The 20,736-nt window shown below is 37.5% G+C and overlaps 1 protein-coding gene across 1 annotated transcript in view; it reads right to left on the reverse strand.

The window, feature by feature from the left end:
• The window catches only part of DOCK2 (dedicator of cytokinesis 2), a 172,451-nt gene that overhangs the window by 106,394 nt on the left and 45,321 nt on the right, over positions 1-20,736 (reverse strand). The window contains exons 24-27 of the mRNA XM_065848779.2: positions 19,048-19,118; positions 18,284-18,390; positions 9,459-9,607; positions 2,264-2,359 (exon numbers count right to left, since the gene is read on the reverse strand). Coding sequence (XP_065704851.1) covers positions 2,264-2,359; positions 9,459-9,607; positions 18,284-18,390; positions 19,048-19,118 — 423 coding nt within the window. The remainder of the gene's footprint in view (positions 1-2,263; positions 2,360-9,458; positions 9,608-18,283; positions 18,391-19,047; positions 19,119-20,736) is intronic.

Here is a 20,736-nt window from a genome sequence, read left to right on the forward strand (position 1 = left end):
ATAACCCAGCAGCTGTTAAAGCCTTCAAGTGGTAGAACATCACAATGAAGGCAAGAGTGGCATTTAAGTAAGTCTTCTCTGCAGTAGCTGCAGAGAGCCAAATTACTTTTCCATCACAGACACCCTGTCCTGAAGGGATGATGTCCTCTGAGCCTTCGCTTCCCAGTAATTACAGGAGCAAAGCTCCCAGCAGGCCTTCACCAGCTGAGCACAGCACCTTCCCTTAGATTCAATTGGCATTGTAGCAAGAAAAGATAAAGGCAACTGTAACCCAAAATCCTTTTAACTCCTCCTCTGCCAACAAGCTAGAAGATTGTGAAAATGAATATGAATATGAAAATTGCCATGCTTATCGCTGTCAGAAAACAAAAAAAAACCTTGGGTAAATAAAATCCAGTACTCTATCCAGTGCAAAGCATTTAAACTTGCAAGGAATTACAGGTCTTGTAAATTTAAACCAGCAGCAATTCCATACATCCCACCTATACTTGCAGAGTTCACCATACTTCCAGCAGCTTTGGCTCAGAAGGCCATAATTTCTGACTACATGCTTCACTTTTACAAGATTAAACAGTCAGGCTTTCAACAGGTTTGGTCCTTTCAAGAAGTTTTAAAGCAGACCTGCAAATGAACCGAGTGAACTGAAGGTAGTACACGGAGCATGAGCTGAGCATATTTTGACAGTTCTTTCTGAATGCAAGACTACTTTGTTCATTGCAAACAATTTCTTCGTGTCACATGTGAAAGACTGCTCTGTTGAGAGATCTTGTCTCAGCTCTAGAAGACTTTATAATTTATTGGAATTCTGCTTTGAAAAACCTCTAAAATGCCTAATATACACATACGTGTAGGTGCTTATAAACGTTATTAGCAGACATCTGCGTTTCAAAATTCACACTGGATGTGATCTTTTAAGGTAAAAAACAGCTGAACAAATTACAGTAGTTGAGGAAAAAAGAAACATCACAACAGATTTCTCAAGCCATTTTAAATTTACTGTAACCAGCTTGTTTCCTAGTGATAAGGATCTTTATTGCCGATTACTACAGTTTCATTTTCCTTCTTCATTTACTGCTTATGGTATCCAGAAATACTCCTTAATAGATTGATTACATTTTCCATGACACTCAAATGCTGCTTTCTTTGCAACTGGGTCTTCATTCAAAGCCTCGGCCCATTATGGCCATGTGTGCACACCAGAGGGCCACAAAAAGAAGAAGAATAGACTGGAGTTCTGATAAATGGTTAATGATACAATTTCTGAACCTTGCAGATATACCAGCAGGGAGTTTGAAGCAACCGTTGGCAAATACGTCCTCTGAAAATCTCAATGATTAGGAGACACACATGCCGTGGCTGGCAACGATCTAAAATTGTTGTTTTTGTTTTCCAACAGAAATGAATAAGGAAACAAAGCACATTTTTAAAGACATGCAATGTACCTCTTGTGGCAAAACAGTCAAGAAATCCTGCTCATGATTTTGCAGAATAACGTACATCTCTACAGACTGACAATTAATATACATCTTCTCTTAAGTGCACAGTCTGAAGGGCAGGTTCCATAGTTCCTGCTGAACACAACCGGCTTGCATTCTCACAAATATTCTGAATCAAGAGGAGTGCTCATGAAATATGTTCTTAAATCTGAATAAATTGCAGAATCTGTCCCTGGATATAACTCCCGAACCATGGAAGCTCCACAAAAATCTCAGGTGAGTGCTCTGTGCCAGCTCATCCCCAGATATTTTCCCTGTGCACACAGAGCATCATCTTCCCCTTCCAGAAACAGAGCCAGGAATAGCAGCTGTTCCATAGCAACTCTAACCCACCAAAAAGAAAAGCATGAGTAAAACGGGAGAAACAGAGCACCCATCAATTATTTACGTAAGCTATTCAGAATAGCGCTTTTTTTTTTGTTAGTATTACTCACACACTTCCACTTTAGATTAGTAGAAACACTATTTTCAATAAGTTGAAGTGTGCCCTTTATTATGTAGGTTTGTAAAACCTTCTTTTTGCAAACAGCAATTAACTTGAGTGTTTATTTGTTTTTAAGTATGCACAAATCTCACAATATTCAACTACACTTGAAAAGAAACTAAGGACGCACAACAGAACAAAAAAAGAGGAAAGCTTTAGATCTCTTACTCTAAGCCTAAAAAAGCACACAAATGAGGACTCCACAAATACTATATTTGCATTTTTTCAGGATAACTATAAAATTAATTTCAAAGCATTAAAAATGCATTAAAATATTACTCACAATTAAGGGATCATCTCGTCCCATTGTAATAACAGTTCTGTTCACTGTGCGTAATAACTGTACCATTATTTCTTGAATATGGTGATAAGTTGACACCTGTAAATGAAAAAAAAACAGTTTTGGTATTAAATCCATATGTCTTGTAAAAGGAAGAAGAAACCAACTATTTCTGTGTTGACAGTTCAAGTTGTATAATATAACCCCCCTACTGAGAGAACAACACCAATTCTTCTTGCTCCTACTGCTCCTTAGTTGCAGTAATTTCAGTGGAATCCTCATTTCAAGTGGCACACTCCAATTTTAGCCCTACCTATCCCATAACTGGTTTTGGTTTGAAATATTCACTGCCCATCCCTCACTCAATGGACTCACGTTTTCCCAATAACTGAGGAGCCCTGCTAACAGATGACTGAGGCAAATCGTCTCATAGTTCTTCACATCTGTCAACAGCCCTCAGGGTAGTCTGGAGCTCCATAACTATATTAGCTTGCAGTCACAAAGTATATAATGATTCGAAGAGAAAGTTTTCTCCTTTCATCTCCACAAACTGAGATGGTCCACTCTTTTGCCCCATTGCCAAGGCACTGGTCAACCTGGCTGACACACTCCACTGGAGACCCACCAGCTGTCAGAACCAAGTTTTGAGTCATCTTGGCAGCCCAATGGCAAATAGTTACCAACTCACATCAAATGGTACGCACCTCTGGCATGCTGTCTGCAAAAGGACATTTGATTGTTTATTTTAAAACACTGAGCACTTAATACTCAACAACTTCACTGACCTTACTGTGATCGTGAGACAACTCTGGAAACTAGCATTCCATAATCAAAGAAACAAAGTCTAAACAAATTTCTAACAGAAAAAGAAATAGCTTACACCAAACAAGGCACTTCTTGACATCACATGTCATATGAAAAGAACACCACAATCACAGAAGCCATGGTGATTTCTTAACAATATTTTAAGTGGCTGAGCTCCAGGAGAAACCGCTTCTGACTCTGTTTATAATCTGAGACATCCAATATTTTCTCCTTTTTTTCCTCCTGTTTTGATTAACCTGGATCAGGCCAGCATTCCTTGCAACAGAGACCTCACTCAGACCTAGTAATTTATTTACTATTACCATTTAACCCTATTGTGCCCTTTGGCTATGACACATGAAAGCCTAAAACGACCTCCTCACCTGTTACAGCGTTTCAAAATTTAGTATATTCTATAAATGAACAAAGTATTCACGGAATTATTTGTTTGTGGTTGGTGCTCTTTTCAACTTCAGTTTCTCTGGTGCAGGCCCATATTTATAAAAAGACTGCACCTGCCAGCTGCTGTACAGCAGACATTTGTCACAGTGCTTTGACAAGGATGCTTTCTCTACCATCTCCTCTACTTCCCAACATGCATACTGTGAGCTTTAAGGCTTATGTCAGGCAAATAATATGAAAACCATAAAGTGTATTCGTATTTTAAATGCAATGGAAATAACAGTGAAATTAGAAATAAATACCTACAGTGCATGTCTCCCCATATCAGCTTTAATAACTAACCAAATACTGTTCTCGTCTCTTATCTTGTTTTTTCTCTTTTTTTAAAAAAAAAATCCCCTAAAAAACCTCTAGAGACAAAATTGTACTTTCTTCTAGTAAAACATAACCACACATTACGGAAATGATACCATACATTAGGCAAATGATTTACAAATTTCTGTACAGTTCTAAAATGCTTCCAGAATTGTTTGCTAACATAATCAACAGCTTAAAATGTCGCTTATGCCAATTACTGGCTTTGTGCACGTTATACATCTCACTTTAGTTTGTAGTCTAAACGAAGATTTTCTTTTAGATTCCAGGAGAAAGAGTTTACTATTACATTTAACCATGTAAAGCAGAATAAATAAAAGCTTGTTCCAATACAGTAAATATTAAACTACAGGACATATGTCAGATTAAAGTCACCTCATGAAGGACTGTCAGATTGCATGCAAAGTTGTTGTAAATAGGGAAAAGGGAACTGTTTTCAATTAAAACACAAACAAAAAGCCAAAGATTTCACCATGTTCTTCGTCAACAACTTACTTGCAGTTCCGAGCTTTAACCGTATTTCACAGGTGCTGAAAGCACCTTTCAAGCTATGAAGCTAATAATAGACATGATTCAGTCAAAACAATGTTGCCTATGTCCAAAAGCTGTTTGCTGTAGAGGCAATTTAAAATCCAACATAAGCATCTCACCCAGGTGCCTAACAATGACTGTCTGTTCATAAAAATGAAGTCATTACCATAGAGCAGTGTTCTTAACAATATACTTGCTACCTGCAGCAGCTAGACAGCAGCTGAAGAGGCAAGTGTTTGAACACAAGGATCTGGTGATTCACATGTTCCCACTCACCAAACAGTGTAGGGCAGAACAGCAGAGCAGAGCTGGTAATTTCACAGCATCTTTCTCTTTGACAAAGAAAATAAACTCCTCAAAAATCCTGTAACAACTTCAAAGGTCACCTCACAATATACATTTTGAGCACACAAAACACATAACATGCTTCTTTTCTGTCTTACATTTGTATTCTACTTGTGATGATTTTAACAGAATAAGTCCAATGAACAAATACCAAAGATTAGTTTACAAGAATTTTTAAACATTAATCCAAAACCAGATTTATGTATTGAGAGGGAAAAAATTAAGAAATACAGACAAGATGTTGGTGTTTTCAAGACAAAGTTAAGCTTATAATTAATATTCTAAAGTGAGTCTGTCACTAATACCCGAAGTTTTCTCCTCTAGCAGGTCAAGTCATCCATTTTCTTATGAAGATACTAAGAGCTACAGAAAATTGCATTAATCTTCATGTTCAAGTACAATTCCACAAGAAATAATCTGCCTAATAAATAAAATAATTCTCTATATGTAGATCACACTGAATAAAGGCATTCTGAACACCTGAATACTATCATATAATAACAAACTGGCTGTATGTTTTTCATTTCCCTGGACAAGTATGGGATACACAGTATTTGCCATTGCAAGTCAGAATATTATATCCTTGACACAAGGTTTCTCATTTTAGCTGGAAAATAAACATCTGTGCTGCACTCAAGAGAAATCTGCACTGTGTCTTATAGACAAATTACTGCCTGATGTCTTAGACACTGCTGTATTGAAGGGGTTGCTTTCCTTTGGTCTTCTTTTTCCTTCAGATAAGTCAAATCAAAAGCAGATTTTTAGTACTTAAGCAGGACCAGTGTCTAGCATAGCTAAAAAAACGAGACCGTAACCCATGGATTCCTTATCAAGGAAAGAAGAAACTACTGGTGATAGTGGCTCATTTGCCATTGTAGTTAAAACAACACAGTCTTGTATTTAATGAGATATATCTTAATATATTCTAAAATCCACATTATCTCCAGTCAGGAATTGTATTGCCAGCAGGCATGCCAGGGTATGTATTTTTCTCAACAAAAGCACCTGGTTCTTCTGTTCACGTCCCAGCTATTCTACAGTGTTTCTAATACTCCTGAATATGACATCTCCAGAGGAGTCATCAATGCTGAGACCACTACTGGATTTAAATCTACTCCAAGGGACTTTTCTCCTTATATTAGAAACTCATCAGTATTCATTACAAACACAATCTGTAGATAATTGCCACCAAACATCTCACAGAGAATCTCCAGTTTATAGGCAACCTTCCTTAAAAGAAATTATTGAAGAAATGACACTTATTTTAAACAAGGCTGCATGCATTTGAGTTTTTAAATACACATGTTAAATTTTCCGCAGTTCTCATGACATAATAGCTTCCATGTTGCCTAAAAAAGCGATTTTTTGTCATAATTCAACAAGGTTTGCCTGACTACATCCTTCAATAGAAGTAAAAGCACAGAATGCATTGCATACTAAAAACAATGTCATTCTAGACAAATTATATAATTTAAACAGGATTTTTAGAAGACTGAAGTCCAAACTTGTGAAGAGTGCAATCACCCCTTAAACCTCTGATCTGGACACACATGTAATACCGAGCGGTAAAACAAAACAGAGCACAAAAACAACCAACCAAAAAAACCCACAACCATCCAACCAACTACATAGCACACAAAAAACCAAACCACCCACTATTATTAAACATAACTTTCTCCCCAATTATAAAATGCATTTGATTTTATGTTCAGCTAAGTATTTGCCTAATATCAAAGGGAGAACATCTCAACGAAAAATAATTGAGCTTTTCCAAAGCTCTCAGCAGCACACACTAATCAAGTAGTTTTCAACTAAAATGTTCCCAAATGAAGTCTAAAGTATTTGCCTAATCATTTCAAGTCCTTGAGGCATACAGACAGTAACTCATTCACAGGGCTGCCCAAAACAAACGGTTAGAAACCTCTCAAATGCGGAATTTATTGAAACAAACACCTGATTTTTTTCAGTCATCTTCGCACTTAATTTACACCTTCCTTCTATAGACATTTCTATAGGAGATGCATCCGTTCAGATATAGGTCATCTTCCAACCCTCAAGCTTTATGTTTTTACTAATATTGAGGAATAATAAACAAATAAAATATATCTATACTTTTAAATGGTTCTCCTCCCCCAAGATGGAAACTTATAAGCACTTCCAAAAATGAACAAAAATACTTATTAGCAAGAATTGCACTTAGTAACTGGTTGTGTGCCAAGAGTTGCACTTAAAATATGAATAAGATACAGGCTGAAAGGGGTTTTTCTTTAGAAACGGTTGCTCAATAAATGAATAAAATAGAATTTAAAAAAACCAAACAAACTACATTTTCAAATACTTTTTCTCTGGAAAACAATCCATCGTGTTGCTACCTCATTCTAGGTATATCAGTTCCTACTCTTGGAAAATAAACAAGTTAGAATCTACAAACTAGTCTTCAGACTGCATGTAGTTACATATGTGCATCCCAAGCAACAAGCATTCGACTTCTACATGCTGTACTGCACATAGAAATGTTCTCACACAAACATGAGCTACAAACCCGTATTTTCAGTAGGCACTAACAAGTCTTTAACATGACAGCTTCTGTTACTATGGACTCCAATTGTTAAGTTTGAAAATAAACTTGATTTATGTGCTACACAAGCAGAAAGTATTAACCCATCTTGCTTCATGGCTGTGTTTCACCTTTTAAAGTGCGCAGTAATGAAATTGGTTTACTTAGCATTAAAGCCCTATAAACTTCAAACTTCATTCTTTGCCCTGTCATACTTTCAACATTTCTCTTACGAATTCCATTTGAAACCCAAATGTTCCAATGTCTCCCAAGTATCACCTTGTATCAACCCTTCCTGAAATGTTCATGTCTAAAACAATGCTGAACATAGCTCGTAATACACAAGAAAAACTTGCCCTGTGCAAACAGACAAGCGTCTCCAGTTTCAAACTCCATGATTTTTATGAAACCAAGCAACATGCTGCAGTGATTTCATTACTAGAAAAATAATCCATAGTGAAAAATGACAACTTGCCTTTATCCAAAGCCTGCAAAGTTTGAACACATGCATCAGAAAACTGTGGTTCAGGAGAAATAAGTACATATTCATAAAGGAAATTACAACTTTCCTAATGTAATAAATTATGATGTTTTCTCAGAATAAATTCCTCAAAACTTGATCAAATAACCTACTGCTCATTAAAAAGTAAAGGAATAAAAAGTCAATTCAATATTATCTCAAATGAGAAAAGCAACCACCCTGATCACAATTTTTACAGTGTTCCAGAACTTCAGGAGTCTGAGAAACTACAGACTCAACGTGAAGTATAGTGAAGAGGAATCTGTTTTACACAGATATTGCTGAAAGCAGAAACCATAACCTACAACATTTACACATGGAAAAACATTATTCAGAAATTGTAAAGGTTTTTATAAATGAAGCAGGATAAAATCTGAAAATTATTCTAAGTACTCAGAACACTCATAGAACCATCAAATACTTTGGGTTGCAAGGGACCTTTCCAGCTCCCCCAGTGCCACCCCTGCCATGACAGGGACATCTTCACCAGCTCAGGTTGCTCAGAGCCCCCTCCAGCCTGGACTGGGATGTCTCCAGGGATGGGGCATCCACCACCTCTCTGGGCAACCTAGGACAGGTTCTCACCATTCTCAGGATAAAAAATTTCTTCCTCATGTCCAGCCTGAATCTCTCCTCTTAGTTCATACCATCACTCCTTGTCTTGTCACAAGAGGCACTACTAAGAAGTCTGTCTCCATCTTTCATATAAGCCCCCTTTAAGCACTGAAAGGCTGCAATAAGGTCTCTACGGAGCCTTCTCTTCTTCATGCTGAACAACCCCAACTCTCTCAGCCTGTTCTCACAGGTGAGGTGTTCCATCATTTCTGTGGCTTCTCTGGCCCCTCTCCAACAGGTCCATGTCTGTCCTGTGCTGAGGACCCCAGAGCTGGACACAGCACTGTAGGGGGTCTCACCAGAGCGGAGTAGAGGGGCAGAATCCCCTCCATTGACCTGTTTGCCGTGTTTCTTTTGATGCAGCCCAGGATATGGTTGGCTTTCTGGGCTGCAAGCACACATTGTTGGTCCTTGTCCAGGTTTTCATCCACCAGTACACCCACATCCTCCACAGGGCTGCTCTCAACCCCTTCAGCCCCCAGCCTGGATTGATACCAGTGGCTGCCCCAACCCAGGTGCAAGACCTTGTACATGGCCTTGTTGAACCTCATGTGGTTCACATTTGCCCACTTCTTGAGCTTGTCCAGGTCCCTCTGCATGGCATCCAGTCCCTCAGATGTGTCAAATGCACCACTCGGCTTGGTGTCATCAACACCATCAATAATCAGCTTGGTGTCAGAATATTCTGATTCATTTCAGTATGTATTCCATTGAACTTTACCAGTCAAAACATAAAGGGCCTAAACCTCTTCTAGGAAAAAACACAGCAGCCTCACTGCTTTTAATAATACTCTGGTGATTTGCAGCAGATGACTATTTAAAGAATATGAAATTGAAAAATAAAAATAAAAAAGCATACATTTCATTACTTCACCTTTAATACCTAAACTGCCCTTAACTTACATTTATGAAAAATAGGAGAAAAGTTCAACTTGCTACTGACTTGTATTAAAAATTTAAATGAGAATTCATCAGCATCAATAATTTACTACCTAATCAGCTCAGGCTTACTACAGACTTGAGCCATCTACATCATCATCAATACTTACAGGGTCTTGACAGCTCAGAACCTCCAGGATGCTATTGAGTAATTCAACACAGTACTTCTTCTCTTGGATCTGGAGCTGCTGATCATCCTTCTGTTCCAGTAACTCTTTCAGCTCTTTTGTAATCACAGGAAGCAGAATGTCCCTGCATTCTGAAAGCAAGAAAATTATCTTAAGAACAAATATGAATCAAATACTATTTGAAAATAAACCCTCCTCCAGACAGTGAAACACAATGTGCTTTAACAGCTACAGTCCCTTCCAACATAGAATTGTTGATTTTCCAGTCATGCCCCAGGGATACTCTTAAACTTGTGTGATATTTTTCTAAGTCAATAGTATCCCTCATATATGAAAAATGCAAATTCCAAAGGCTGCTTAGCATGTCCCAAACACTTAGGGACAAATTATTTATTTTACATATAAAGCACCTGGAAATAAGCTATGTTTAAATAGTGGTCTATGCATACATTCTTCCTTATTTAAATCTAAGGAAGCTGACACAAATTGGAAGCTATACTTCAATCTCACATGTACATTGACGCTTTAATACAGAGGTGCTTATAGGAAATGTCAGGAGAACAAGCCGCACAAATTTGACATCACTTCAATGAAGGCACTGTCTGTCTAGGAATCAAAGATAGGTAAGATTTTTTTTTTCCTAATTTAATTGATATGTGTCACTGAGTGATTTAAGTAACAACGTACTTGTACAGTGGTATGTAATTTAAGAGAATACAGCACAATAATGTGAATAGCTCTGAGCAGATGCTTCAAATACCTGTTATATTAATGAAAATAACCTAGGAAGAAACAGAGTTAAATATAGCTTCAAAGGTTCTACCTCAGAATAAAATTTGTATAGAACTACATAAGCACTCTAGCCACAGACAGTGAGCTGAAATTCTTACTCATTTCCACTCAACTGATTTCGTATTGCTTAAAATTGTCTGCCTTAACTCTCTGGAAAAATAGGTATATCACCAATTGGATACTATTTTCTATCAATACAACATAACACATTGTTAAAAAAATAATAGAACAAAACTAGATAACTTCTTAATGAAAAAATGAAATGCGTCTTTTTATTTTTTCTTTCAAGAATTATTCAGAACACAGATACCCTGACACAGAGCATAATCACTGATAAACAAGTGGAGAGTGAGACATGGTGAAACCTCATCCAGTGTGATTTAAAACAAACGGGGGGATCAGAATCCCCCCAAAATAAGGGTGCTAGTACAGCAAGGCAGGAGGGTAAGAATGAAAAAGAGGAAAAGAAGGGAAGTAGATTATAAAGTTCTGTATTTTACAGATGACGTAAGAACAATCTGCATGGGTAGCTTCTGTTGCTTCAAGTTACAGCTCCAAGCCATATGAAGCCAGGAGCTTGTAGTCACGTCTAAGTGGCAGCATGACTTCTTGCCTCAAAATATCTCTGCTCTTGGTAGTGCCACAACATTAATAAAAGGCTATTTATTTGCTTTTCTGTAACCCTTATTCCAAGCATCTTACTCAATGACTAAATTACGAACTCAGTAGTAAAACACCAGTTAAAGAACACAAATCGACACAAGACCTGTTCAAAGAGCAGCATAATGAGGAATTTCACACAGCTTACCGTTCATTTATGTGACCAATTCTGCACATAGACAAGCTTCCTGCACTTAATGCAGGCCACAGACTACTCCAATTCAGAACACAAATAGCTGCACTTACAAAGCACTTAGTAGATCATACTCCAGGGTGTACTAACACTCCTAAAGCACTTCAGTGTGGGTTTGTGTCCATGGAGACAAACTCCCCTCCAAAAGTTATCAATACTGGGAGATTTGTAGTCACCAGACTATATATTTAGACAAACGCATGCAAACTTTAATCTGCAATCACGTCATAAGAATATAGATTCCAAATCAACAGCACATAAGAAATTTAGCTGGCAACTGTTTTCTTATCACTACCATTCTTAAAAATAGTGCCCTTAAAATATTTCTACTTCAAAAAAAAATCAGTAGGGACTGTTATGCTAACACGCCTGTTCAGAACAAAGTTCAAAGTCATATCAAGTTACATGACATCTCAGTCACTTGTAACCGCTTGCAAAGAGGATGAAATGCTATATGCACATGCCAGTTTCACATCTGCCAGGATAAACATATTTGTTGCTCACACTTCTCCAAAGTAATATCCAGCTCGATTTTTAAACTATTAAGATCTCCCTTGAAATGTCTGACAACTAGCAAATATAAAATTTCTCTTTGGGGAGCTTTTAAAGCTACAGGAAGCAACTGGATAATAAGGCATAATAATAAAAAAAAATCTATATTTTATGAGCTTTATTTCAAAAGTAAAGTAAGACTAGACTGAACAAAGTCACTGATCAAGAAGAACCCTCTATTTTAGCTATCAGACATTTTAAGTTTGTACTCATAGAGAAAAATGCTAGGACTTCAAGGTAAGTATTATGTGTACATTAATCATCAAATCACATCTGACTTGACATGCCAGCCATACAATCTTGACCAATAATCAGGAAGCACAGAAGAGATCATGAGCTACATGTTGTGCTGGACACCTTTAAAGAGGAGTGGAAGTAAACTTCATTGAATTCAAAACTCCTCCATATCAGGGCTTCAGAGACCCTTTCCAACTCATCCTATGAAAATGCAAAATGCCCCCCGTTGTATATAACTCTCTTAAAAAACCACACAGACCTGTATTCTGGCAACAGAAACAAGTCTTTGAGATAATTCTTCTTCTGCGTAAAGTCATCTGATACTTCTTAAACATTGAGATAGCGAAGCTTCTTGCATAGACAGAGTTTTCCTGCTGTACTAAGAGGACACCTGAGGTAGAAGGTATAATTGATTTCCTCCAGTTTTAAGACCTAATTACTCTGCAAGGTTCATGACTCCCAGTCATACCTGGCATTCTAAATTAAAAGTTGAACCATATTTGGCACGTACAGAATCAATTAAAAGGACTTCACATATGCCACTGATGAATTATTTACAGTGCATTTTCAGATGTGAACAATGTTGAAGTGTCAAGCTACATGGAAATTTAAAGGTCATTTGACTAGATTTAGCTATATTATTTCCTTCCAAAAAACCCCACAACACTGCCCAGGGCAGTGGTGGAGTCACCATCCCTGGAGGGGTTTAAAAGGCATTTAGATGAGGTTCTTGGGGACATGGTTTAGTGCTAGATTTACTTTATGATTGGACTCTATGACCCTGTGGGTCTCTTCCAACCAAAATGATTCAATGACTCTCTGACTCAAAGTAACTGCCTCAAGGGTTGTCCGGCATTGGAACATTCTGCCTAGGGAAGTGGTTGTGTCTCCCTTGCTGGAGGTGTTTAAAAGACATGTAGATGTGGCTTAACAGTGGATTTAGCAGTGTTAAATTCATGGCTGGACTTTATCTTAAAAGTCTTTTCCAACTATTCTATAATTCTATAATTCTACGATTAAGCAATTCACACATACAGAAGTCCTCTGCCCACCCCCCGCCCTAAGAAAGCTCAAGACAAAGGGGAGAGAAACATGGTGGAGGGGCAGACGCCTATTTAAGAACTGGCTGCTTTCTTTCTTGATAAATCATGTGATAACATTGCCAAAGACAGATATATTCCTCCTTAATGTTCAAACCCATGAAAAATCAACCATTCTGGGTTTGTTGTGTTTTTTTTTTTTCCTGAAAGCCAGAATAAGACATGTGCTGCCCCAACTGTATTTGAACACGTAAAACATCAAGATACAGTTTGATCATCTTGCATTTACTTCACAAGGTCTGTCAAAAGACAATAGGTTCTATGTATTTATCAACCCCAAATTCCAACACACTTCTCAGAAAGAAGTTCCCTGGTAGCACATTCCTGAATAAGGACACATAGATTCATTCTCATAAAAGATTAAGCAGTTGCATGTTTCCAGATTTGGTTATCTGTGTTTGGTTTTTATTTGGTTGGTTTTTGTTGGTTGGTTGTTTTGTTTGGTTTTGGTTTGAGTTGGGTTTTTTTAACCCCTCTATTCACTTTATTCTCCTTCAAAAGATACCTAATGGTTTCTTCTGTACCACTTAAGTGAAATTCAAACTCTAAGTCATTAATGCAATAATGTCATTAGAAAAGACATTTGGGTCTCCTTCAGCAAAAATCACAGACGGGCTTCATTCTTGACTGCCTCATATGTGCAGCCAAAATGGTAATAAAGATTTAACACCACTTTTGTGTCCCTTAGGAAACACTACTCTCGATTCCCCAGCATGCCTGTAGTCATATCCATCTGTTAGGATGGCTTCATGCCAACTTAAAAACTGGCATGCCAATTTAATAAGGACGTAGGTGTCACCTGAACACAAATTTAGAGTAAAGCCTTCAAACAAACAAAAAAAATCAGTGAATACCATTCTTTCAATGAGGAGAGACTTGTGATGGCAGTCAGCGCTCAATCAAAGTGCCATGCTTCTTCACACAGGACTCTGTTCACAACTGCAGGCATCTTTCTATTAAAAGCCTTCCCTCTCCATTATTTGCCATTCAACTCTTTGCTGGGAGACCAAAAATTATTTCTTTTAAATTGTACATATTTTAATCATTGCTAAATCTAAACTCCAATTTCACAGTTTAGATGAGAGCCACAGCAAGGGAAGGTACAATAAGTCACCTAGAGACAGCACTCTAAAATGCAAATTCTTTTCCTCTCCTGGAATCTAGTAATAATGTGGGAAAAAGAAAGACAACGGTTGATCCTGTGAAGCCAGCACACAACACTATTGCTGACCGTTCAAAGGAGGTGTCAGCAATAAAGATTAGACACAGAATGAGTACAGCATTAACAGTCACAGCACACCAGTGCGACCAAGCGTAGCACTGCAGAACACACCCCCTGCCCCGTTTCAAGACCTACCTTCAGGTTTCTCTGCTCCCCACAGGAGCTGAGCAATGCCACGTGTATTTGACAGCAGCCAGAGCAACATCTAACACTATCACTGCTGTAGCCAAAACAGCACTTTACACCTTCCCTGCCTTTTCCAGCTTGCAACTGTTATAGTCTGCCAGCCTGCCACAAATGCTTGTCAGCACATCCTCCTTGGCAGATTCAAAAATTTGCCTTGTGTTGGATTATGGAATATTGATTAATTCCAGCTTGCATGTTTCCACATTTCATTTAACTGACACACAAAATCTAGCTAAAGTACCAGCTTCGTATCAAATTCTGGAATACTTATTTGTTCTCTCTTTTCCCCTTGAAATAGTTGTATAATAAACTGAGGTTTTACACATACATTTAGAAGTTCATTGTTAAAACTGGTTCACCTAACTTGATTTAGATTTCTCTCCATATATCAACATTTTTTAAAAAAATATAACCAAAACTGCCACAATGGGTCAAGCCTAACAAAAAGTTACCAATAGCAGTACCAAGCATGTTCCAAAGAACATGAAACCATACATGATTATCTTCCTGGTTTGTTTGGGGTTTTTTGGGGTTTTGGTGGTGGTTTGGGTTTATTCTTTTTTTCAGACAGCAAAGTTCATTAAAGAGTCTAGCAGGACAATCTTAGATGGCTGAGGCTCTACTGTACAAAAACATAACATTACTAAACCCATTTGCATTCGCTTCATGCTATATTACACATGCTGTATTACAGTTAACCTGTTTTATTTTACTGGTTCTGCTTATATTTAATATTACAGTATTTAAGACCATAATCTAATTGAAAAGATGCCATAGTTTAACCTGTATGTGATTAATAACACACATACAATATTCATAGCACAGTACTGACCTACTGACAACTTTCCTCAGCTACACCTCAAAAATTTAGGACACATTTATACGATCATTACTTATTAAGAATTGATCTCAGATCTGACGTAAATCTTTGCTCTTCCAGATAACCAACACATGCAACTACAAATACTTCTAAAGCAGTGGAATGAAAGAGTAAGAATATTTCACAGGTAAAACTCAGTAATGTACATATTAATGTTAAGAAACCAGTCTAATGATGAGGGTGTGCAAGTACCTATCTTGTTTAAACAATATTACAACAGAAAGAGTTCTTCAGTTAGGGAAAAAAACCCACTATTGTCTCAGCCTTTCCTCTGGCAGCTGGCAAGTTAACCCCTACTGCTAACATATGTCTCTTGCTGCTGTTCTTCCAAAATCAGCAAGCGGTTCACATATGCTGAACATGCAGTAGCTATGTCTACAGCCACAGTGAGCAGAGGACCTGGATTTCCAGCCAAGAGACTGAAATTCTATTCCCACCCCTACCAGTGACCATCTGTGTGACCTACTTAGAGTTTATATTCTTCAGAGCAGATCTCACAGTGCTCTGCTACAGCACAAACTCCTAACCAGTAGTGGACCTCTAGAGAATACAAAGTCAAAAGCAGTGTGAATACACACACATTTGATTATATGTTCAAGCATCTTATTCATTTCACACCAATAAAACCCGTTTATCCCAATATTAACTTATTTACAAATTTTGGCATATTGTCAGTAAACATTCCACGGTCAGCTTAGAATAAAAATCTATCCCCAAATACTATAAGCTCAGAAACACTAACTACAATAAAAATAGCTTGTAAATTGTAAACAGCTTTGTCTTAATTTGGTGACCTCTCAAAACTGGAGAGATGGTCAGGGAATTCACTTTTACATAGAAATGAAGCAATTCTAATCAAACTGCTCTTTGGTAGGTTCAATAGAGAATTTCACCAGAGGAAGAGAATAATCCATTACATTCCCCTATACAAATGAAAAATACATGACAGGAGACAGTTTCTTACATCATAAATGAGACTTTGAAATCCCTTTAGGGATGCTTATACAGGGCAAAACAACCATTTCTTTCCCTCTGATATTGTTAAAAAATGAATCATTGAGTAATCTAAGAGGAAAGTGTTAAAAATTAAGTTTAAGAACATTTCCTGTTCTCTGATCAAGAGGGACATAGTATTGTCTGAAGAGAAATCTATAAGAATGTCTGTGCATTTGATCGGACATCCTGTTAGTATGTTCCTAAACGTTATGGTAAAATACACATGCAGTTGAAAGCCCCAGTTCTCCTACATTCAGCCACTCAAACATCTGAACCACTATAACCCCTGTAAGCTGTGTTGTAGCTACAGAACGGGAACAATGCCTAAAACAAACACACAGAAAAAAACCCACCCCAAACAACTGTCAATGTAATTTAGAGATTTGTCATAGTTCTGCAGTGCTGTTGATCTGAAGATTAACTACAGTAGCAGTCAACAGGACTGTGTATGCTGTTTGCCAAAAGCACTCTATTCCACGACAGTCTACAGTGAAAACTTCCGAATGTCTAGGAATACATACCACCAAATTCAGATTGACTTCAAGGCTTCCAACTTCAGGTTCATGTGTAACTTATTAAATAAAAACAAACATCACTGGCTTTTTTATCTTTTGAAAACACATTTTCATGTTTTCACAAGTCTACTTCCTTAGAAATGCTGTGAACATCAATGAGTAAAGGAAAAGATATATCAATATATGAAATCCAATTAAACTATAAAAGACAACACCATTGGGAATTCAAGTAAATGAATTGAACTGGAACTGTAATGAACTACATGGAAAGAGACTAAATGCTAAAGCCTAGAGGAAAAATGGGTAATTTGAAACACATGAAAATTAATAGACTCCACTGTAATTAGCCAAGTAGTTAAATATATTCCATATTTATGGCAGAAAAAATACTACCTGTTCTAGGTAAATGTGAACTTTAGTTAATGATACTGTTGGCAATCTACTTTAATTATCATGCTGCTTCCTATTTCGTGATACACTACATATGCTTTCATTCTTGTAAATTACCTTCCACCTCATTGCCTGGAGTAATGAATCAGGCATTGTCTACACCCTACGAACACAAGAGGTTCTCTACCCAATTAATTTCAGAATCAACTGTATTTAATGTAGAGAAAATAAGCATCTTCGGAATTTTCTGTTTTAAACCACAGCAATGTACAAGAAGAAGGACTTGTTTGCTGTTTACTGTGCAGAATATTACAGTAGCACAAAATAGATATTTCTTCATATACTACAATATCAGAGATACTTAATTGGGTATTGGCCTTTTCACATTCCCCAGTGCCTGCACTTACATGTGTTGGGGACTTTCCCCTCTGGCAACTACAACTTGAAGGTTAAATCCAAGCAATACGAAAACAAAACAAACACAAATAATCATAAAAATATCAGTTAGACATAAAACACCCTGCAGTTATCCCAAGGTTGGTTTTCTGCCATTAGTAATGTAGGGGCAAGTTGGGTGAAAGCGATGTTGTAAAGAACATAATCCAAAAGAGAGACTGACTAAATGCCCTAGCAGATCCCCGGGTAACACCACTGAGGCAGCAGTAACATGTCAGCTATGTTGTAGCTACACTATACTACAGCACAATCAGTCTTTTTCCTGTGCCCTGGCAGAAGCCTTATGTAACAAGCTGTGTTCACAAGCTTTCATTTCATGTTCCTGTTTCACTACAGAGCTTACAGATGGGTTGAAATCATACAAATAGTTGCATCCATCTAATCATTACATCATAGGAAAAATAGACAAAACTGTTCCTCTAAGGCCCACCCGTTCCTTGTTCTAGGCTAGCAAGCAGGCTTTGCCAAACAGGCAAAGAGGTGAATCCTCTCCAGCGGTCAGACTTCTGGCATTCCCATTCTCTCAGCATTAATGCTACTCAATTTCTAACATGAGTTGCACAAAACAGAAGTCACTCAACATTTTCAAACCTATTTATTTAAAGCCTTAAAGGCATTTTATATTTACCTTGTTTCTGAAAAAGATTGCTGCGCACTATTTCCTTCATGGACTGCACTTTCTGCTTCTGTAGTTTCACTGGTGGAATGCAAGTGTAAAATTCATATAGTAGTTGGCTGCATGTAAAGAATAAATGTCATAAATACCATACAGATTAATTCATCATGTGTTAATGAAGACAAAAGGAGCAAAAGACCATCTATTTCTAAACATTTGTTTCTTTTTAAGACTTTGATGTATTTACCATATCACAAACACTGACAAGAGATCAGTAGCAGGTTAGAAAGAGAGCTTTCAAGAGAAAAATGATGAGGATGAGCTAGATTTCAGCCATGTTTACAAATGTTTATTACTTTCTATTGCTTTCAATGGAAGAAAAATATTTTTGTGTGTGGTAGAGACTATTTATCCTTGTCTAACAAATAATGATATTTATTTCAAACTGCTAAAATCAGATTTGGTTTTCTGGAATAGGGCTTCATCAAAGGAGAGGGAGGAAGAGGGAAGAAAAAAATGATTGTTGCACTTCCTCATTTTATTCACCAAATTACTGCTGCTTAATTATTGGGTCACCATCATGAATTTTGTCAGTATGCAAGTTGGATGAGAACTCCGTGTCAAAAATGTATGTCCAGAGTTCCACCACTGTCTTATTCAATACAAACTGGCATAGCTTTTTTGACTTAAACTGTTCAGTAAGAATTCACTGTTGACAGCAACAATACTTGTATGCTCCATGTGATACACCTACTAAAGGTTCAAAAGCAGCTCACCTCAGCAACTTGGCATCAAAGACCATTTCAACATCATGAAGAACCGATGGTATGTACTTCAAGGCAGCAACCTGAATTGATATATAGATTGTTAGTTTTGTATGTTTATCTGCATATACAGAACACAAACAATACAGAGCACAGCACTGAAACAGATGCACAACAGAACAAACAATGATAAATTTGGACTTTTTTCCTCAGACTGAAATTTTACAGCACATTTGAATACTGATTTCACCAAAAAATACTAGTCATGCAGAGGCTCTTATGCTGAGGATATGCAGAGAAACTTAAATACAATAGCACCAAGTGGATCATATTCTCTTCGTAGACCACTGAAAGGGTTAAGACCATCTTTGTAGATAATATTTTCTTTGTAGACCACCAAGACTGCTGCTATGATGCAAATACGTAAAACAAGCACTGATCAAAGCAGGAGCTCCTTGATCATACTTTGTATTGATTCCACCACAGAAGTGTTCTGTGGAGGAGGCAGAAGTCAGGATAACAGTGGTCTGTCCACCCCAAAGTTCTGCCTTCCAGAATGGATTAAGTCATTGAATCATTTCGGTTGGAAGAGTCCAACCATAACATGATTCTAGCACTAGCACTAAATCATGTCTCTGAGAACCTCGTCTAAACGCCTTTTAAACCCCTCTAGGAATGGTGACTCCACCACTGCCCTGGGCAGCCTGTTCCAATGCCCCACAACCCCTTTTGGGAAGAATTTTTTCCTAATATCCAATCTAAACCTCCCCCGGCACAAGTTGAGGCCATTTCCTCTCATCCTATCACTTGCTACTTGGGAGAAGAGACCAACTCCCTCCATGCTACAACCTCCAAAATGAAGTGTCGTCTCCCTAACCAACCACCTGTAGCTAAGCTATCTGATGGTTTATCTTACCCTGTAGACTTCCAAGGTATATTTTGACAGTGTAGAGGAATAATTAAACCTTAAAAGATTAGAAGGGTAAGAAAAAGACAAGAATACTTAAGCAGGTAATTATCAGGCTCAAAAATAGTAATTTACTAGTGATGATTTACTAACATCCTTAAAGACTAATATATAGTACTGTGTCATAAAGTTCCTTTGTAGGCTGAAAGTATTTAGCCTTGATAATACCTTTTGAAAGCACACACAGTGAAAGGCCTTGCACTAAACCACGAAGGTGTTAAACATATTTAACACTTGCTGCACCACTGTCCACTCATTTCTCTACTTACACTTTAGGTATTGAGAGCTGCCTACAATGATTTTTACATTCACAAAAATGACTTGTGACTTATCTTCTCACTGACAAACTTGTACCTCAAATATTTTACATACCTAAAAGGCTATGCCACACTTCTTGGCTGGGGGCTGTAATAAATTCCAAGCAAAAACAGACTACGTGGTCTTAAAAGTATTTTTGGTAAAATACTACATAATATGTCAAGAAGGAGAACCTGCTCACGATAATATAGGTCTGAAGCAGGACATCAGTCTCTGCCTTCCTTCCCATCATCCTATTTCAGTAGGTCACCTACAGTAGATCCCTTTTAGGATTTAGGATTGGTCACACTGGTCTGGATTTTTATAAAATTGAACAAACAGGGTAAGAAAACATACTACCATTATGACTGCTATCCTTGTAAAACCGACCAATTGTAATTTCTTGTACCACTTTCATCCCTTTCCCAACTAAAGAG

The sequence above is a fragment of the Patagioenas fasciata genome, chromosome 14, assembly GCF_037038585.1.
Source record: "Patagioenas fasciata isolate bPatFas1 chromosome 14, bPatFas1.hap1, whole genome shotgun sequence".
Taxonomy (NCBI): Eukaryota; Metazoa; Chordata; class Aves; order Columbiformes; family Columbidae; genus Patagioenas; species Patagioenas fasciata.